Below are 21,193 nucleotides of genomic sequence, written 5' to 3'. Positions count from 1 at the left end.
AGCTGCAGCCAATGTATTTTACCTGTTAATTCTTTGATTTTGTAAAATTTAGCTAAAATGAGTATTGATTAGTCAATATTTATCCAATAATTACTGTTAACCAATCAAAATCATCTACATTTGCAAACTGGCCTGAAGATAACCCTTGGACAACTAACCAAATTTTATACAATAGGCTGCTTATATCTACCAGAAAAACTAAAACATATTTTTCATATTCAATATGTGTTTAGTGTATTAAACTGAACTCACCTGCCAGATCAAGCTTGATTAAGTTTGTTGGTAGGGCCATATCTCAATAATAAGAAAATTAAAAAAAATATATATATTACATTTATAAATTTTATATTGGTTTCAAGGTTCTGGCAAGGCAAATTTTGATATTTTCAACCCATTTTAATTCTAATATATTACAGACAGTGGAGACAGATGGTGTTTCCGGAGCAGAGTCATTTGTCATCAATGGGGTTCAGTATCTGATGGTCGTAAACAAGGGCAACCATAATAGATACGAGACTGTCTCCCGACTGTACAGGATCAACACGGATGGCTCCCTTACACTAGTATGTTTTGAGAGAGTACAATATCTATAATGTTTTAATGTTTTCACCTTCTTTCATCTCTTGGTTTAATTTTAATAAAACTTGCGGTTTTAAAACATCTGCTAAATAATGAAAAAATTAGTAGCCTCCACAATCATTGAATTTTGTCATTTATATCTAATTTAGCTTCAAAACCTGGACACCAAGGGTGCTACGGACATTGCCTACTTCACAAAGAACACCATCCACTACATTGTCATAGCAAACTCCCAGGACAACTCTGGAAACACAAGGGTTGATTCTGATGTGTGGAGGTGGGAACCAGGAAATAAACGCTTCTCCAAAGTGTCCACACTGAAAACAGTTGGGGCACAAGCGGTGGAGGTAGTGGACATCGATGGAAACCTCTTCCTTGCTGTTGCTAACTATTATGACAGTGTGGATAAGACATACCAAGTTGAGTAAGTTGTTCTTGTAGTCAGGCCAGACGAATTTGCTTTTGGCTTTATGTTACTAAAGTTGGTGTAAATGGCCATGTAGCCTGTAGTTGTACATTGTTGTTAGGCCAAGTGCGGTTGAATGATGAATGTCTGACTGATACTGCCGGCTATGGCTGCAGCCAATTGTATAAACCCAATTAATTCTTTGGTTTGATCAAAGTTTACCAAAATGTTTTTTGATTGGTTGATATTTATCAATTTAATACTATTAACCAATCAACTCACTAAAATTACAAGCCAACCAATAAATGACATGTGGACAATTTATCAATGTCTTAAAACAATTGTCTGCTGATGTTTAAGCTGATCTATGCTTTTTGATCATTGAATATTTTAAAGAGTTGGTCTTACATTGTATGGAACTTTTTCAGTTCTAAAGTTTACAAGTTTGACACAAGTGGCCAGTTCTCCCAACATCAAAGCTTGCCAACTCTTGGGGCCATTGATGTGGAACACACAAAAATTCGCTCCCTTGACATTCTCATAATCGCCAATAATCGGGACAATACAGTGAGCAGTCCACAAAAATCTGATGTATATCGCTGGGATGTGACCCAGCTGGGATTTGTGCTGCATGAGAGGCTGGAAACCAACCGCGTACAGGATGTGGAGATATTCACTGCATTTGATGATACAGGTGGGACTTGTAAAAATAATTTGATCAATTGTTTGAAGATTATTAGTTGTAGTTACAATTTCTGATACACAATCTTATATTACATAAAAGTCTTATTAACCAATTTCTTTTATTGTTTTATCTTAAATAGTTCTGCATGTCTTTACCAGCATGTTATTGGACCAAGTGAACCTTCTAAATGTACATATTGATATATTTTAACATACGAATTCTTTTACTTTCAGTCTATGCAGTGTTTTCCAATACAATTTCTTCATCTGTAATGTATGCATGGGACATCCAAAACATCCGGTTCCAATCTGCCTGGACTGGTTCCCCTGCACTAAGCATGCAACCAATTACCATCAAGCAGGGGACCAACCAAATGGACCTGGTTGCTGTTGCCAACAAGAACATCACCACAAACCCCACCCTCTACCAGCTTGTTAAGGTCAAGGACAGTGACTTTGCCCCAAGGTGAAAACTATATGTTTAGTCTGTGTCTCAATGCCAACAAATTTAATAATGTAAATTGCTGTAAATTCAAGCAGGTTTACTAGTAAATAATAAACATTATTTTAGCCTTGTCTGTATCAATAGGTATTGTCTTAACCTCTTCAATATGAATTGCTTCCTACACAGTTGGTTTTCCATGTATTGTTTTTTTGAAGTTTTCAATCCGGGAAGAAAATTGACCCTCACAGATTGAATATGATAAATCTGCAGTACAAATATTTTCCAACTGAAATGCAATATTGACTGGAAAACCTATAAAATGTTCACTTCAAACAAAAGCCTGATCTAAATGAATAGTATTTGCTAAATAAAGTACTTTCTGTCCTTATACATAAAAAACATTCATTTAACAAATAATGCGAGAAAGATTCTGTTGCTTCAATGAATTATTTTCAAAATAATCTTTGTTTCAGGACGGTTACTATGACGATGGATGAGAATGAAGACCTTCTCCATGCCACTGTGTACGTGTTTCAGGATACCATTCCTGAAGATACGGAAACTTTCTATGTGACACTCCGTAACTCTGGGGGTGGGGCGGAGATTGGCCTTGACAATCGCATTGCTGTTAACATTCTGTCCAATGATAATGCACATGGGGTGATAGAGATTGCGCCTGTAAGATTTCTGTTATGGTTTTTTGGTTATAGTTTTGAATTTGATAATGACTCTGAAAATGAATGTAAGCTGCAAAATTAAAATAATTTGTGTTAACATTTTCCTAGAAATAGATTCCTCCATCATATGACATCATATTTATATATATGCATCAATGTGTTTTTAATATGATAAATGAAAAAGCACACATACATGTTCATGTAGCATTTAGTTTGCCTATATATGGATTTATATAAATATTTTCAGGACTCCATCGAGTTACAAACTCAAGAGTTGGTAGATCGTGACAACACAGTTCAGGTTAACGTGATCAGACATGGTGGCTTCTTTGGTCATGTGACTGTCAAGTGGGTTGCCACTGGCGACCATGATGGAACCAATGACATCACACCTCTAGAGGGCATTGTAAGTCTGCTTTTGAACAGAAGAAATACACATCGTTTATGAATGAAAGAGCTAATCTGTGAAAACCTTTGATAAATTTAAAAAAAAATCAGTGTTCCAGTAAGAACAATTCCTATTAGTTAGCTATACTTTGAGTCATCTGCTTCTTTTAAGTGAAAGTGGAGATAAATGTTACTGATACTCAAATCATTATGATTGTGTGCGTGTATCTCCTTGTCAATGTTTGTAGGTGGAGTTTGCCACTGGCCAGGCAGTGTCGACAGTGAGCCTGACTGTGCGGGATGATGATGTTGCAGAACTTCAGGAAGTCACATACATCCAACTGACTCAGATTGTGGAGACGGGAACCAGTCTGCCAGGCAGAGGAGCTGTAATAGGTGGGTTGGGCAACATTTGTTTGAAATTTGTTTTTTTGTATCAAATGTAACAAGTTTGTTTGTGGAAAGTTACAAGTACATTTAATTGCTGTGACTAAAACAATTGGAATCCATATGAAAAGAAAATTGATTGAGCTTTTGTTGCAATATTTGAAAACAAATATTTTGAATACATTTTTGACAACTGCCAAACCAGGTGCCAATAAGACAGCAATGGTTATTGTGTTGGCGAATGACTCACCGTATGGTGTAGTGCGGTGGGAGAAATCAACCATCACTGTTCAGGAGCCAGAGGGGTCAGATGCCACTATTATTCTAAACATAGTGCGGGAACAAGGCTTAACTGGGGATCTACAGGTCACATACATGTACGTACCATTGTCGGAAATTACCAGATCATGTGAACATGTTGTTGTCATCTACATTTATATACTGTTAAATAAATGTATATACTAATAAATGAATAGAATAATCTGCATTTCAAATAAAAAATCCCTGGTTTTAAAATACAGCCTAATGGACACTGGACAGTCTTTGACCTGATATTGTTAGCAACAGTTGATTCTTATCGTAATGATCTTAATGCCATTTATCATTTAGGTTACAAAATTACATGTAAGTGATTGTGCTACATAATTTGAAATTGAACAATACATATTATGTACTTGTATGTTTTTCTTATGGAATACTGATACAGATTTATGTGTTTTCACCCAGTACATCAGTTGATGGGAGGTTGACATCCAGTGAGCAGGCGGTGTCGGGGGAAGACTTCATCTCGCGTCAGGGGATGGTCATACTCCAGGAGAACGTTTCTAAGGTTCCTGTAGAGGTCGTCATCAAACAGGTTTGTAGAACTATTTATGTTAGAAACTCTTTTATTTAATTAATGCTTCTTTTAAAATGCTTGTGTTGTCCAGTAATTAGCAAAATTAATGTTTTGAACAGAAATGGCTTAGATATTAGACTTTACACTATAAACACTTCATGTGTTATCATCAATTTTTATTTCATAGAATAATGAATGAAACTTAACTGCGCATCTTTTATCGACATTTACTTTTAACCCCATGTGACTAATAGTTTAGGCTTGTATGTGTCATTAACTATTTAACTTCAGGACAGCCTTCCTGAGGCAGCGGAAATGTTCCTTGTGAACATCACTGGGGTTGTGTTGCTAGGCAATGTCCCACCCCCAGGGGCGGAGCCAAGTGTCCGTATCCCAGGCAACATTGTGGCTGTCACCATAGCGGAGAATGACAATGCTAGGGGAATAGTGCAGTTTAATGTTACAACCGTATGTTACTCAATTTGAAATATATATCTTTATGTTACTAGTGAGTGGTTCAGTAAATACATTGAGCAAGGTTTTATGAAGATCAAGGTTTGAATAATGCTTTAACAGTGAGCCTTGTCATATCAATTAACTGAAATTGGCAATCAAAATTAAATTTACAGAACATTTCAAATGTGTAATAAAATGCAGTTTAACTTGCTCATAGGTAATAATTTCATTAACATCTAATAAATAGGCTCTTGAAATCTGTGTTTAATGCAAAATAGGCAAAGTTTCTTATTTGTATATTTCTTGATATGAATATTGCAGAACATAGAGGGCAGGATAGATGTATATGAAGAGTTTGGGCTCAACACAACCATCCCACTGACAGTGAGCCGGACTGTCGGCTTCCATGGTCAGGTGACCGTTACATGGCAGGCTGAACCAAGGGAGGCGACTATACTTGACTTCAGCCCATCCAGTGGCACTCTGATTCTGGCAGACACACAGCAGAGTGCCAATATATATGTGACAGTGGTGGATGATAGTATTCCTGAAAATATGGAGGTATGAATTGTGAGATTCAGTTCTTAAAATTAATATTTAAACAAAAAGGTATTATTGTTCCTGTTAGCATAAATGCTTACTCCTAGTCTCCTGCACAGTCATTTTGAATGATTGAAGTCCATTTCTAAGAGGTGAAATAAGCTTAAAATCACCACATTAGTAAATTTGGCTTGTATCTTTTGTTTATTGAATTGACACTTTACTTAACATGGTCTATACATGTATTTTTTTAACAAGTTGTCAGGGGAGATAGTTTATCATTTCTCAATTTTTTTATATATACTACACTATGAAAGAATTATTAAAAGTAATGGTTTCTGATTCCAGATCAAAGCTCATAACTTATATTTATGTTCATTGTATAATTAAATAGAAAATGAATAAACAAAAACAAAGAAAACACTCGCCAGGTTGCTCAAACTTTGTTTCATACAACCCTTGTTCTTGTAAAAAAGAATACTTATACTAAATATACATGTGTCTATTCCACACAGACGTTTGACATAGAGCTGATCAGTGTCACAGGAGGGGCTTTGTTAGGACCTGTCAGTTCTGTCCGCATCGCTATCCTCAAGAATGACTCGCCAAATGGGCTCTTTAGATTTGTCTCCACACAGGTCTGTTCATTTTAAAATTACAAAGAATTATTAATGCAATGAAAAACTGTTTCGTCACTTTTACATATTTAAAAAAACTACTGCTGAAACAGGACAGTTTCATTATGTATAAAATCATAATTTGAATATATTTAATCAAGTCTGTAACTTTTTCCAAAAAGATTACATTATATGTCTACAGTTTAAATTTGGATTATATCAGAATGCATTATTTGTTCATTTAAGTAATACGTTATGTTTTAATTTTGCCTAGGCAGTGGTGCGAGAGTCCTTGACCCCTGATGACCCTGATGGTGAGGTTCGGCTGATTGTGGAGCGTATCCAGGGGTCAGAGGGTGTGGTCAATGTGCAATGGAGACTCAATGCAGAAGCTGTATATGACTTCTACGAGCCACACACTGGGACGCTTCTTTTTGCTCAGGTAACACAGACAATATTTTGATGACAATAGTGAAACCAATGCATCATAGCTAATCATTCAGATAAAACAATATTTAAAGATTTTTTTTAGAATAATAGTGTACATTTCATACATAATTTACCATTGACAAGATATAAACTTTTGAATTTCAGTCCTATGTTTGATAAGCATGCTAATGTTCAAAGGTTGGAAAAGGTTTAAGGGTGCTCTCTAAATAGAATTTGCCCTGTCACTCTGTATTAAGGTTGGTCTAAGTTTAATTTGTTTTAGTCACATGCTATATTTTTCTTCATATTATATTTCTGGTATTACACAGGGAGAGAAGACAAAATCACTGAGTCTCCGTACTCGACCTGACAACATTCTGGAGGGTGAGGAACAGTTCCGTGTGTCACTGATAACCGCAGACAACAACGCAGACATTAGTCACACCCAGGGTGACGCCAGGATAAGGGTGCTTCCTGACCCAGGGGCCAGCGGCACTATATCCATCATGCAGGAACATAGAAAAGTTTATATAGGTAAGCAAGAATGAACTATAAGTTTGTGATTAAAATCAATATTGGCGAGAAGAGAAAAGTGATGAATTTTTAAATTAGGATCTGGATAGGTTAAATACCTTGGTTTGAAAATAGATGAATGGGGATATCAACATTACTTGTTCTATTCTATACAATTACATGTTACTATTCTTGTGTAAGAATTTTAATCAATCTATAATGAAATATATAATTGACAAGTTTGTTATAATACCCCATAGGAAGTTTGAATGTTGTGCGATTTCTTTTACATTGTTATTTATTTCCAGGTGAGCCAGGTGAAAGCAGCCCAAACTATGCAGGTCAGGTGCAGGTCGTGCTGACACGTGGGGAAGGGATTTATGGGGATGTGTCTGTATCCTGGGCCATCACCCCACGGGACGAGAGTGCCTTCCTTCAGGTCGAGGGCACGGTCACAATAGCTAACTTGCAGAAACAGGCAGCCATTACCATACAGGTAGAGCTTTGTTTGGCTTTCCATAATATTTAAATTGCATTTATTTAAAAATCTAAAAAAGTTAGGTTAAGATTTAATAGTATCTGTACCTTTTACCATATTTTTTCCTCGCATTTATTGTGTATATGATAACTGATATGATGATTTTAAAGATATTGATGATTTACTATACATTCTAAATCAATGTTGGCATGGATCTACAGAAAAAAGTGGATGGGCATTTAATGTTATATATACGTGTTTGAAGGCCCTGGATGACACAATCCCGGAGTTGCGCAGTATCTACACACTGCAGCTGAGCTCGGCTACTGGTGGGGCCATATTGTCATCTGTTACCGGGGCAACAACAGCAGACATTGTGTTTGTTGCGAGTGACCACCCTCATGGGGAGTTTGTGTTCGATCTGCCACAGACCACTGTCACCACTGAGGACAGATTCTCTGTAGGGTTTCTCATATAATATATCACAAGACATTCTAAGTTTGTCAGTTAAACAGGTATTATTAAACTGATTCTTTAAAGTAAAAAAACTGTTAAAATGTGTCTTACTGTGTTGCAATTGAAAGCTTTGTGAGTGTATTTGATGTATTGTCTAACACATATGTACAATTGCCATCTTGATTTCAGGTTATTAAAAGAATGTTGCTCTTAAAAATTATAATCATATATTTAAAAGCACATGTGATTTACCAGAAACTCTTTACATACATTTCTAGGTGAGTTTACCTGTGATACGGCGGGCTGGTTTGAACCAGCAGGTGTTTGTGACGTACAAGACTTGGCCAGGCACTGCACATGAGCTTGAAGACTACTTTCCCAAGGAGGGCACGCTGACATTCCAGGTAGGATTGTAGTGATATATATTATCTGTATGGTAGCATGGATGGTATTAAGTTCAGCAAGTTCAGCATGTATCATATGTTTGTGGCGTACAAGGCTCGACCTTGCACCATAACATGAGGACTGTATGTTAGCATGAGAGGTTTAAGTTCAGCATATATCCTTATGTTTGTGGCATACAAGTCTTGACCAGACACCGCACCCAAACTTGAGGACTACTTTCCCGCATAGGGCATGCTCACTTTCCAGGTGGGATTGAAGAGTTGTATTTTCAGGCTATATGTTTGCATGTGTTATATTAAGTTTAGTGTAAATCATGTTTATGGCGTACAAGACTTGACCAGACACCGCACTGGAACATGAGGACTACTAGCATTTACTAATATAATGATGTACCCTCTACTTGCAGCATGGCCAAAATCAGCTGTTTATAGACATTCAGCTGAAGCAGGATGATATCCCGGAGGGGCTTGAGACTTTCTACCTCAATCTTACATCAGCTAGGCTTGTAGACACAAGGTGATACTTAGTTTACATGCATATTGTACATTATGAAAAATTTGCCATAGAAGTTGTCATTATTCAATGTAAAGCCTTGTTAATTCTTCCAGACTCAAGGTGAAACTTCATTGCACCATTATTTATCAATTATTTCATTACGGTAGTTTTGTTAATTTATGTAAACCTTCAACATGTTCTGGAGAAACATGTATTATGTAAGCTGTAAGTATTCAAGCAAGAATGTTTACTTAATCTTCAATGGATTTTGAATGTGCAAAGAAAGTCTTGTTGACGCTACATATATATAAAAAATATATAATACATTTGCCATTTAAATTTTCCTATATTTTCAGCACTAACAACTACACCATCGTGGACGGTCTACAGCTAGACCAGAAACCAATGATCGGGACGCCAGGTGTCAAGATCATTGAGATAGAGAAAAATGATAATGCGGAGGGCACCATACAGTTTCTGGACGAGGCCGCACAGTTTAAAGGTACATGTATAGGGGTGTAGCGAGGCCAATGTCTCTGGGCTACATCAGTTACAGTATCAAATGCCTCACCTTTCTGTTCTCTGAGATTTTATACTTATTTGTGCAATAAGTTTCTCTGACTTTCCAAAATGATGTTAAGCATGGATGTATCGGCATCATCAGCTGTACCATTGATGTATAGTTCAAATATGAATATGTCAGACCCCAACATTTCATTCAAATTCTGTATGTGTGAAGGTTTAGTGTCACTTTGCAATTTCTTGTTTGGGGTATTGTACATAATAAATGTTTATTTTGTATATAAAATCATCTAAAAAAAAGTGAGGTTAAGTTGAAATACTCTTAGTAGAATAATTACAAAGATATTTGTGTAACATAAACATTTAAGTGTAAAGATACATAATTGATTGTGTGGTGATAAAATCTGTCATAAGCAAAAGAGTGTTGTTAAACTCATATAACCTGTATGATACTTTGGATACAAAACGATTTTTCTATCTGTAGATTATAACCTTTTTTTTCCAGCCAATGAAATCACCTGTTGGTCCCCACTTATTACTGAACTTAATTGTCAAGACTTTTAGTTTTTCAACTTAACAGACATATCGTCAAAATTTTAAACCTGTCTGCAGAAGACATTTTATAACCTTAGTCAGTTAAACCTATTGTGAACAGTCTTAATGACTACGAAGGCTTATTAGCTCCTCTCTTATAAATCATTAAGATTTTTACAGGATATGTACTTATAAAGAAGAATAATGTAATTTGAGTATACCAACACTTTATTCCTATCCTCTGACAGTAACGGAAGACCAGGGTGTGGCCAAGATCCCGCTGATGCGGAGTGGCGGAAACTTCGGTGCTGTGTCCGTCCTTTATGTTGTCCACAACGACACTGCCACAGAGGGTTTGGACTTTGTTGGCAGGCAAGGGGAGGTGTCCTTTTCCGATGGGACAAGAAACGCGACATTGGATATTACAATACGAAATGATCCAGAGATGGAATATGCAGAAACCTTCAGTGTGGAGCTGGTTAGCACAACTGGTGGGTACTGTAGTTGAATTATACAATTTTGGCATTTGTTTCCATTGTATTTATTTTAACTGATAAAAATACTTCCAATATTTGAATCCCTGTTTATATCTCTGTGAACAAAAAGAATGTTGTAATTTCAAGAAGCAGGTATGAACATGTAAAATGGGTTTATTTCAAATTTGTAATGAATATTAGTTAATCTAATATCTTCCATGTCAAATATATGATGCATCACTTATTATGATACAGGAGGGGCAAGGCTGGGGGTGAGAAAGATGATGACAGTGGAGATTGCCAAGTCAGATTACCCCAATGGGCAGTTTGGATTTAAAGGTCAGCCAGGGATTGACACGAAGATAATAATGAATAATACGGCCAAGATGGTACAGCGCATGCTCACAGTGGAGAGAACTGGAGGCCTGCTTGGCGAACAGACTGTGAGTTAAAGACTTGGCAATTTGAAGGGCTTTATATTCTTTCTTGACAAATATTGCATGATTAATTTTGATGCCTAGTCATCACATATATGTGTGGTATTATTTCAAATGTAATTGCTTGCTGAAAACTTATATGTAACATAAATTACAGATAAAGTTATTGCAGTTTGTGTATTTGTATTGCATCTGATATTATACATGGAATTACTTTTTTTACAATCTTTCAAGGCCAAAAATTTTGTGATACTGTTTTCAGTATACCTTTCATATTCTTTTTCTAGACATCAAACCCTTTCAAATGATACCAAAATAATCTGGGTCACCTGAGGCATCCATAATTTACTTATTTGTACATAGGATGTGTTTTTTTAATTCATACTCAAGAGATTCCTAGTTTGATCCTGAATGATTTTCATATTGTCTTTCATAATTGGTACTAGTACAGGGCCAGTGTTCATAAAACATCCTAAATCATTTTCCAACTTAAGTGACTATCCTTTTTCAGCTGTAACATAAGTATCACACTGGTCATATGATATAATAACTTAATAATAAATAAAATAATGTACTTATTTTATGTATTATACACACATTATAATACTTTGATGTTTAAAACACTTATACTTTTCTTTGAATTTGATTTGAAAATATGAATAGCAAGTAAACTTACATGTATGAAAGTTAAGTAATGATTTAAAATTTTATTTGAATACCGGCCCTACTTCTAATCCAGGAATTCATGAACTTTATTTTTGGCAGGTTTACTGGAGGATATTTGGCCCTAATAACCCCAAGTCACCCCTACAATCCACAAATGACATTGCGTTCAAATCTGGAAACATGGAGTTGACATCAGGGACCCTCAAGTGGGCGGACGGACAGGCAGGTGAAAGAACAATTACCTTGGATATTAAGCCGTTCTCAAGCTGGGAGATAGAGAAGACGTTTGTGATTGGTCTTGAGAAGGTGGAGGGGTCGCCGGCCACTGTTGGGAATGGGGAGGTCAGCCCAACTATGGGCAGTGTCTCCCTGACTGTAAGTCTTTTTTGTAAAGGTTTGTTGTGAGTATGTAAAGCAATAATGTTTAAAGGTTATGACCTACCATTTATGACTAAAATAAATAAGACAAATTTTGTTTGACGAACCAAATCTGGTAACCATACTTTGAGTGGATTTTGTAAAAATGCTCATGCATTTAACAATAGTAAAATAATACATATTGACATATTTAAGACATAAATGAAAAGAGGAAAATACTACTATTTAACATTGTTGTGTACAATACTGAGATATATTTGGAAGAGTACCAAGCTGGTAAAATCATTTTGAAAGAGCTTGGTAATAGTAATAATTTGACACGTGTGAATTTTAGATTTCCAAATTTGGTCATCCGAATGGTATAGTGCGTTTTGACGGCCCAGCACAGCTTGCACGAGAGTATGAGGAACCAGAGGGGACCGGAACACTGACTGTGCAGTTCCCACTGATACGGAGACAGGACACGGGAACTGTGGGAAATATTGAGGTAGGTCCGTGTAGGTGTGTTATCATATGTGATGATGTCAGTTTATCTTATTTATGGCCTTTAATAATATAGTCTGAGCAAGCCCATTATCATAATTTGGGATGTCATGATTAATTACAATGTATATGATTTTTTTTAAATATTTAATTCTAATACTGCCTTTATTATGATGATTGTTACTTAGTATATGACAGCTTTTTTTTTCTTTGATTTGCTTTCTTTTTACCAGTAATTATTATTAAAACGATCATTAGCTGCTAAACTTGATTGCATTATCGATTAAAAAAACAACACATTTTCTATTCACATTTTCTTCACCAGGTGTTCTGGGAGGTTCAAGGCCATCAAGATGAGGTTGCTGACTTTCAGCCTCGAAACGGCTCAGTGCTAGTTGCCGATGAGGAGCGTACATCCAGCATCACGCTGGAGATTCTCCCTGACAGTGTTCCGGAACTTTCCGAGACATTCAGGCTCGCCATTACTCAAATTGTGGGTGGAGCAGAGATTGATACCCAGTATAACCTATCAACATTCACCATCAAGTATGTACATTGGCCTAATATTAGCCCATCAAAAGTGGTTTGTTTTAAAACAGTTGACACTGATAATACATACTTGATCACTTTTATGTGTTCAACATGCATATATTTATTCTTTAAACTGAGACTTTTGTGTGGAGAAGGAAGAAATCCGTCTTTAATTGTTATTGATTGAATTATATGCAAACAAATGAATAAAAAAAGCAATCATGCTTGTTAGGAGTAGACTGTTTTAATATGTATGTGACTTTACATACTATGATCTAGCTAAGACTAAGACTTTCACTATATGAACTTTAAGGTTCAATGATGAACCCCACGGCCTGTTTGGTATCATGCCAGAGTACCAAGCCATTGTGGTGGACCCTGTGGACCTGACTAGGCACGTGCAGCTCAACATTACACGATATGGGGGACACTTTGGAAATGTCATACTCACATTTAGCATCAAATATGATATTGTAAGTATTGCAAATTGTATAGTTATGAAAGTGTTTTAAGGAATAAAAACATGAGTTTATAAAATAGTTAATTATTTCCTTCTTTCCTACTGAATAATTTTGCAGATACTAGCAATAACAATAGTTCTATCTTCTATCTATGAGGTGATATAGGTGTATGCCTCTCATTAAGGGCCATGTTTTCCTTGCCTCTTAAAAACAACTCAGGGGCACATTCTCCTGGCCTCTAAAATGAGTATTAGTAAACACTAATAATTCTAACTTTCAGCCCCAGTCTGGTATCTTGCTCTCGCTGTCTGACGGTACTGTGACTTTCGGGGAGGGAGAGGGGAATAAAGTTGTCATGGTTGGCATTGAGGGAACCGGCTTCCTTGAGCTGGGAACCACTTTCTCTGTAAAACTCGTCGAGGTTAATTATCTTGGGGAAGGAGGTAAGCTTATATCATTTTTTTTGTCTGGCATCAGATTTGTGAATAGTATTTTATAAATACTTAATGTAAGCTGTTTGCGGAACAATCATTTTCTATGTAAATACTTAAAATAGTTACATCTGTATTTTCGATAGGACTGAGAGCCTCCATGCATTTTTATAATCATATAGTTTATTTCTTACAACTTAATTGTAATCAATATTACTATGCATATTTCAGTGACAAAGCCTCCACAGTTTCGGGCTGGTATGACGGAGGCCAAGGTCACTGTACCCTTTGAAGCTGCCAACAGTAAAGTGGGCTTCAAAACCACACTCGCGTCAGTACTGGAAGGTAAAGATAAACTGAATGCTGTAATATAGGAAAAATGTTTTCATTGCTGAATGCTATTAGTTTAAATTAAATGACAAAAATGAAATAAAGATTCACTTTCATTGTCCTAATGAGTATTGAACACACAGCTGTTGAAAAATTTGGTCTGTTGATTAGGCAGGAACATATTTTGAATGTTTAAGATGCTATTTCCATAGCTGAGATAGTCTTATATATCCCCTCCAGATACAGGTACCTGCAGCCTGACAGTACGGCGTGAGGGCACATATGGCACAGTGAACGTATCATGGCAGAGTGGTTTTCCTGGCGGACGTGTTCTGGCGGGATTCACTGAGGGTACCGTGCTGCCGGCATCCAGCAGTGTCATTATAACGCATGGTGTTGCTGAGAAAAACTTCACGGTGGAGGTATGTAATCAGTGGAATTGTGATTGTTCATATTATAAAGAAAATATATTTCAATGATCCAAGTTGTGGCATTTTTTAGTCAGTTTAAAATTGCTAGAATTGATATTTCATTTAAGTGACTGAAAACGAAAACTCAAAATGATTCCAGTTGTCAGCCAAGTTGAACACAGCGGAGTTGTTTGCTGTGCACCTGCCAAGCCCACCATCTACGACCGTTCCCGGTGGTACAAGGCTTATTCCAGAACTTGCCATGGTCCGGATAGAGCCATATGGCCTTGTTAGGTTTGCCCAGAACTCAACGCAGCCAGAGGTCTCCGAGATGTATGGCAAGGTGGGTTGAAAGTCTTGAATAATAATGGAATAATCAAAGACTTGTTCTGTATCGGTTTGTGAATCCAGAAATTGTTTAATGATTATTTTTAGATTGTCTGTTTTTTTTCAAAAAAGGATTCAAGGTATTGTTATAGCCTTAGCATCTTTGTCGGCGCTCAAACAATTTTACCAAGGCCATTACCGTTTAAGATAATCAAACTAGACATTTTTCTAGGGAAAAGTTTATTTCCCCCTCCCCACCTCAATATGCCAAGAGAAGAGGACCATTGCAAAAATTGCAACTCAGAGATTGCTGGACAATGGCTGCTGAGATTTTTTGCATGGTTGACAATCAATAAACAAAGGAAGATTATTCAAATCTAATTGACGGACAATATAATGTGAAAAACTAACAAAGGCAAAATCTTTTTTTTTGGTTTCTGTTTTTTTATTGCCCAAATGTTCATTCATACAAACATTTATAAATGACATATATATGTATACCATTTAATACAAACCGTTATACTAAATAATATCAATTTGAACAAATAAATATTGATCTAACTCTTTGTATGAAAACTCCTATAAGCGTTTGGGACTTTTCTAAAAAAAAAAGGTACACAAAATAATATGAAAAATGGAAGAGGTGGTGTGTATTTGATGTTTCAGAATAGTGTTCCTAACTTAAATGTTAAATTTAAAAACGAAAAAAAGCCTACTAACTTTAAAAAACCTACTTAGTTTAAAAAAATGAATCTTATAAAGTGCAGTTCTTTGGTGGATATTTCATTCAAATGCGCTTTACAATACTACTATATACTGGAGCTGTTTTATAAAGATAATAAGTGTTCTAATTGTTGCCATCGTCTATTATAGGTGTTGATTTTATTCTTCATTGTTGCTATTGTTTTCTCTATTTTTAGTCGTTTATTGAGATATTGGACAAACATGGCACATGTTGGTATCTTTCCTTCACATTTTGATTTAAAAATGAAATATTTTCCTATAAGTATCATAAAATTTATTTGATAACCAAATTTTTCTTTGTTTGGCATTAAATCACAAAAGCTTATGGTTTTATATGATAGTTCTCTAAAGCTCACTTCATTGAAAGAATTTGTTATGAATGTTCTAAATTCACCCCAAAACGTCTGCGAAATATGACATTCCCAAAGCATATGGATGTTTGAGTCGATGTTCATTACACAAAAATCACATAACCTTGATGCAACAATATTGTACTTGTAAAGCTTATCATTGTTTGGAAGGATATTCATTATGTATTTATATTGGAATTCCCGAAGTTTCGTATCTATTGTTAGTTTGAGCGCCTGTGTGTACACATTTTTCCATTGTATAGAGTTAAGATCAAATTGAGATTCCCAGTTTTCTTCTCGAGATCTATTTTCAGGTTTAAGTTGTATAATAAGATTCTTGTAGACTATTTTACTAATTTTTGTATTTTCCTCCATTTTATCTACAAAGTAAGTTGGTGTGTTATATGATATGCCTTCATTTTCAACCGGGTTTTCCAGTCATCAGGAATACTGCTGATTAAAGCATGATATTTCAAAAAATCATGTGTACCAAGATATATATATAGGTATAGTCTCGATAAGTTGTTAAAGTCATAAAAAGTTTTTTTTCTGTAGTCATACAAATGTTCGACATATTTTATACCCCTATTATGCCATTCTTTGTAAAAAAATGTTTGATTATTAGGGAGTTTTATTTTGATGTTGTTCCATATAATTTCTTTTGCTACGATCGCAGTATCCGTCTTATATGTAAACGAAGCCCATGATTGTATGACTTCTAGAAGAAAAACAGATTTTAATTTAAGATTTTGAGTGCTTTTCGGATCCAAACAACTTTTAAAAATTAGATCTTCTCCAAACTGTTTGGTCATTTGCATATAATACAATTTAACCCATATAGATTGTTTGTTTAAAACAATTCTTTTTACCCAGCTTGCTTTAATTGCTTTGACAAAAATAGATATATTGAGCATTTTTAAACCACCATTCTCATATTCCTGAATTATTTGATTTCTTGATATTTTATCGGGTTTTCCATTCCATAAGAATTTGTACATTTTGTTGTTTATCATTTTTAAATATGGCTTTCAGTCAGTCATCTTGAAGCTATTTTGAAAACAAGACTTTTATTTAAGTGAAGTATCATGAAGAGTAGTTCGCTCCACAAAAGTATGGACAAAATCCAATATGACAGCCAGTCAACCATCTTGAATGTGACTGGAAAACCTTTTACATCTACTCATGGTGTTGAGTCATTATGCCAACTTAGAAATAAATGTAGTCTACACGTAGCCTCTTGAACATCATGGGAAGGGGTTTCTTTCCACCTTCAGCACAGTCTTTAGTCTTGAAGATAATTTAAAAAAGCAATCTGAAAGGGGTATACTTTTATTATGCCCCCACAAAGTGGCGGCATATAGGGTTGCCCTTGTCCGTACGTACGTACGTACGTACGTACGTACGTACGTACGTCCCGAAGATTGTTTCCGATCTAATTCTTGAAAACCGTTTGTCCAATCCTCACCAAACTTTAAACACATGTTTGTGACCATAATATCTTGATCAAGTTCGATAGTCATGGAAATCGCTTTAGTCATTTAGGAGTTACGGCCCTTTTTTGCCAAAAATTCCCGAAGATTGTTTCCGATCTAATTCTTGAAAACCGTTTGTCCAATCCTCACCAAACTTTAAACACATGTTTGTGACCATAATATCTTGATCAAGTTCGATAGTCATGGAAATCGCTTTAGTCATTTAGGAGTTACGGCCCTTTTTTGCCAAAAATACTTCAAAAATATATGTTTCCAATCTAATTCTTGAAAAGTATGTGTCCAATCCTCACCAAACTTTACATACATGATTGTGACCATAATATCTTGATCAAGTTCGATAGCCATGGAAATCGCTTTTGTCATTTAGGAGTTACGGCCCTTTATTTGCAAAAAAAGACTTGAAAAATATGTCCCGAAGATTGTTTCCGATCTAATTCTTGAAAACTGTTGTCCAATCCTCACCAAACTTTTAACACATGTTTGTGACCATAATATCTTGATCAAGTTCGATAGCCATGGAAATCGCTTTAATCATTTAGGAGTTAGGGCCCTCAGATTATCCTGAATAATCATTATGGCTTATTTTCTGTGACAAAAAATCGAAGTGGGGGCATCCGTGTCCTATGGACACATTTCTAGTTTATACCAGAAATGAGCATGAGGTTGTTGGTTCTACAAAGCTGGTTCTACATTAAAACATGAGCCAAAACTGTTACTATGAGATGATGTTGCTCAATCATTGTTATCCAGTGATATTCATCCTCAATTTATTGGCATTTCTTTAGTTGATATAATTTATTTTAAGCATATAACTTGTTTTGATCTACATTTAAACATGAACATAGTTGCCACCCCTGCCCCTGAGTTTCAGGTATGTACCCACAGGGGTTGTTTGTTGACCAATTGCTGTAGGGTTTGAGTACCATAATTTTATGATCCACTGTTTTAAAGATTATAATCCATGTCCTTTTGTTTAAGATTTACCTACAAGTACTTCGTGTGTATGGGTCCGAGGGGAAACTAGAGGTCCGCTATACTGCTGAGGGTATCTCCGCATCACCGTTTGACTTCAATACCATAGAGAACCATGCAGTCGTCATGGAGCCAATGCAAACCTCAGGACTCATCCTGGTTGATGTGAGTTTAAGCTAGTTTATGTATTTAAACAGTTGCTAGAATTTGGTTGCCTTAAGGGGTAGTGCCACATACTGATTTTGTGTCTGTTTGTGGTAACTTCGATTGAAATGCTCATTTTATTGAGTACAATAATTTGCAAAGATAAAATTTCAATTCTTTACATTGATGTTGGCATGTTATATTATAAGTATCTTTCATGGTCAAGAGTGTAAGAAAGGTTCATTCCAACCCAGATTAAGATCTACTTATCTGCTGTGGGAGGAGAATATTCAACAGTAAATTGTCATAATTGTATTTATTTCATGAACATCCCAAATGTTTTACAGATTGTACAAGACCACACCCCAGAGCAGGCAGAAATCTTCCATGTGAATCTTACAGCAGTGGAGAAATTCCCTACCGAAACAAAACCTAGTAAGAATTAACTTATAATAATTTCTTAAATTTGTCAATATCAATTGAAGTATCTTGTTTGCATGAAACTTCTCTTTCATTTAGCTGTATAATCATTTTATAACAGCCCTGTATCTAGAATTATACTGTTACAAGGACTAGATTTTTTTTATAATTGATTTTGCACATGTTAACAGTTATATACAAATAATATTAATAATGCTTGCAAACACACCATGTGCCAAATAGTCAAGTCAGTAACGTTGTTAGCTTTTTTGCTGTTAACTTTCAAATCTATACTGCACTGGAATGGATACACATGACTTTTTTGTGATCTGCAGTATTTGTGACAAACTTTGAAAAAGCTGTTTCTTGTATTATGTATATATATGAGCACATTTTCAACATTTTCACTTTTAAAAGTTAACAAAAATGTTTTTAATCACATTTTGAACTTTAATAACAATTAACAATCTGCCCATTGTTTTGAAATGGCAAAAGAAGTAAAAATGAAGTGATAGGAAAGTAAGTACAGGGGTAGACATTAATGATAAACTATGACATGCAGGTGTATCTCCACGTATCAGCTACCTGTATGGAGGATCTGTAGTGACCATCAAGGAAAGTAACGACCCATACGGTGTGTTGAATATGGAGCCTGAACATTCCGAGGTTGCCGAGATATACCAGGATGTCAATATAACTGTGAAACGCACAGGTACCTTTTCATATTGTACTACATTATTGTCTGTGTGAAATATGGGTCACCTTTAGTAAAAAACTGGGTCACAATTATGTTCATAAATTTAACAGTATTTATCCAATCTTTATGAAACTTGGTCAAGATATTTGTAGCCATTATATTTTTAAACCTTATTTTATACCTACTAGTTGAAAGACCAAAAACGGTGTCTTTAATCACGGCTTAAATGGGTTTTTGATTTAAAAAAGTGGAATTAGTTTATACAAAATATAGAAATATCTCTTTCATTGTATGAATTGTTACATGATAATGTCTTATACTGTTACCAGGAGGTATATTTGGCTCTGTAAGTGTACTGGTGCGTACAGTTGGTGGTGGAGAGGACTGGACATCACAGATTGTGTCCCGCCCTAGGGCCGAGGGGAACGATACAATCACTGAGGTGCTGGGAAACAGGGACAGGTTCACTTCTGCTGTTGGCGGCACTGACTATGTTGTACTTGATACTAAAGTAGATTTCAAGGTAAGTGTTCATAGCCACATAAAAAAAAATATACAGGATCATTAAGGTGATAAGTAAACATCCTATTTTTGGTAGCTCTGCAGTGATGTAATTGTTACATTTTATAAAGAAGAATTATGAAAATGTTTTTTTGCTAAGATTTTCATCCAGCATAAGAATGATACAATAACAAATTATGCATTGTGACTACTGTTAGCGAATACACTTGCTTGTCAGTCAGTTCAACAATGTCCAATTGCAATGCCACTTTTCACTGAAAAGACTTTCAATTTGTATCATCCCTATACCAGATTGGGACAGTCAGTTTTAACACTTAAAAGTGTATCTTTGTCACCATGCTGTTCTTGCAAGCCTAATTTAGAGCTTTGCTTCTGTCGGTTGGTTGAACTGAAACTAATGCAAACTGTACATGTATGGGTGCTTTGTGGGGATATGAGCTTGCTTTATCAGTAGTAAGTTCAATGTGATATAAGGGAGAATATGTCCAGTCGCTGATGGCGGCAGTCAGTTTCTTTGATGTGTAAAGTCCATCGACAGGCTATAAATGATGCACTTGATTTTAAATTTACTGACATATTTAGGCTGTGTTATAGGCACTATCATTCAATGTTTGAACAAATTTGAAATGCTAAGTTAATTTGCAAACAGAAGTTTTTGTCTCATCACTAAATCAGATTTATTGTATTAAAGGATAGAGGTAGTTTTGCATCAACAATGCATGTAACCATAGTTTTTTTCCTACATCATATCATGACATGCGTAAACAATCACACAAAAAGATGCCTTGTTCTGTATTCCCTGGGTTTTGCAGCCTGGTGAGTTGGAGAAGAATGTTATCGTAACGATACTTGCTGACGACATGGCTGAACCGGCAGAGACGGTACTAGTCTACCTTACACAGCCTACAGGGGGAGCCAGAATAGCTGCCGGGGAACCAGATGGCGGGAAAAAGGTATACAGTGAATATTATGAATTGATTAGTCTTAACTGATCTGTGTACTGTAGTGACATGTATCTCTTTATCCACAGATAGATATATCTGGGGTTTATAAATAGGAGATGGGCTTGTCAC

General features: G+C 35.7%; 1 protein-coding gene across 1 annotated transcript in view; it reads left to right on the top strand.

The window, feature by feature from the left end:
* The window catches only part of LOC128227264 (adhesion G-protein coupled receptor V1-like), a 68,412-nt gene that overhangs the window by 30,585 nt on the left and 16,634 nt on the right, over nt 1-21,193 (top strand). Inside the window, exons 33-66 of the mRNA XM_052937627.1 lie at nt 417-563; nt 729-1,003; nt 1,414-1,679; nt 1,904-2,135; nt 2,588-2,792; nt 3,039-3,197; nt 3,427-3,574; nt 3,771-3,942; nt 4,292-4,421; nt 4,695-4,871; nt 5,181-5,420; nt 5,915-6,037; nt 6,291-6,458; nt 6,775-6,979; nt 7,267-7,454; nt 7,702-7,896; nt 8,171-8,296; nt 8,704-8,813; nt 9,149-9,294; nt 10,097-10,339; nt 10,580-10,767; nt 11,527-11,802; nt 12,140-12,292; nt 12,614-12,834; nt 13,133-13,292; nt 13,561-13,723; nt 13,943-14,056; nt 14,282-14,463; nt 14,612-14,794; nt 18,344-18,502; nt 18,829-18,916; nt 19,464-19,613; nt 19,928-20,121; nt 20,933-21,073. Coding sequence (XP_052793587.1) covers nt 417-563; nt 729-1,003; nt 1,414-1,679; nt 1,904-2,135; nt 2,588-2,792; nt 3,039-3,197; nt 3,427-3,574; nt 3,771-3,942; nt 4,292-4,421; nt 4,695-4,871; nt 5,181-5,420; nt 5,915-6,037; nt 6,291-6,458; nt 6,775-6,979; nt 7,267-7,454; nt 7,702-7,896; nt 8,171-8,296; nt 8,704-8,813; nt 9,149-9,294; nt 10,097-10,339; nt 10,580-10,767; nt 11,527-11,802; nt 12,140-12,292; nt 12,614-12,834; nt 13,133-13,292; nt 13,561-13,723; nt 13,943-14,056; nt 14,282-14,463; nt 14,612-14,794; nt 18,344-18,502; nt 18,829-18,916; nt 19,464-19,613; nt 19,928-20,121; nt 20,933-21,073 — 6,027 coding nt within the window. The remainder of the gene's footprint in view (nt 1-416; nt 564-728; nt 1,004-1,413; nt 1,680-1,903; nt 2,136-2,587; nt 2,793-3,038; nt 3,198-3,426; nt 3,575-3,770; nt 3,943-4,291; nt 4,422-4,694; nt 4,872-5,180; nt 5,421-5,914; nt 6,038-6,290; nt 6,459-6,774; nt 6,980-7,266; nt 7,455-7,701; nt 7,897-8,170; nt 8,297-8,703; nt 8,814-9,148; nt 9,295-10,096; nt 10,340-10,579; nt 10,768-11,526; nt 11,803-12,139; nt 12,293-12,613; nt 12,835-13,132; nt 13,293-13,560; nt 13,724-13,942; nt 14,057-14,281; nt 14,464-14,611; nt 14,795-18,343; nt 18,503-18,828; nt 18,917-19,463; nt 19,614-19,927; nt 20,122-20,932; nt 21,074-21,193) is intronic.

Source organism: Mya arenaria, chromosome 3 (assembly GCF_026914265.1).
Source record: "Mya arenaria isolate MELC-2E11 chromosome 3, ASM2691426v1".
Lineage (NCBI taxonomy): Eukaryota > Metazoa > Mollusca > Bivalvia > Myida > Myidae > Mya > Mya arenaria.
The sequence above is the reverse complement of the archived record's forward strand: the minus strand, read 5'-3'. Positions and strand labels throughout refer to the sequence as shown.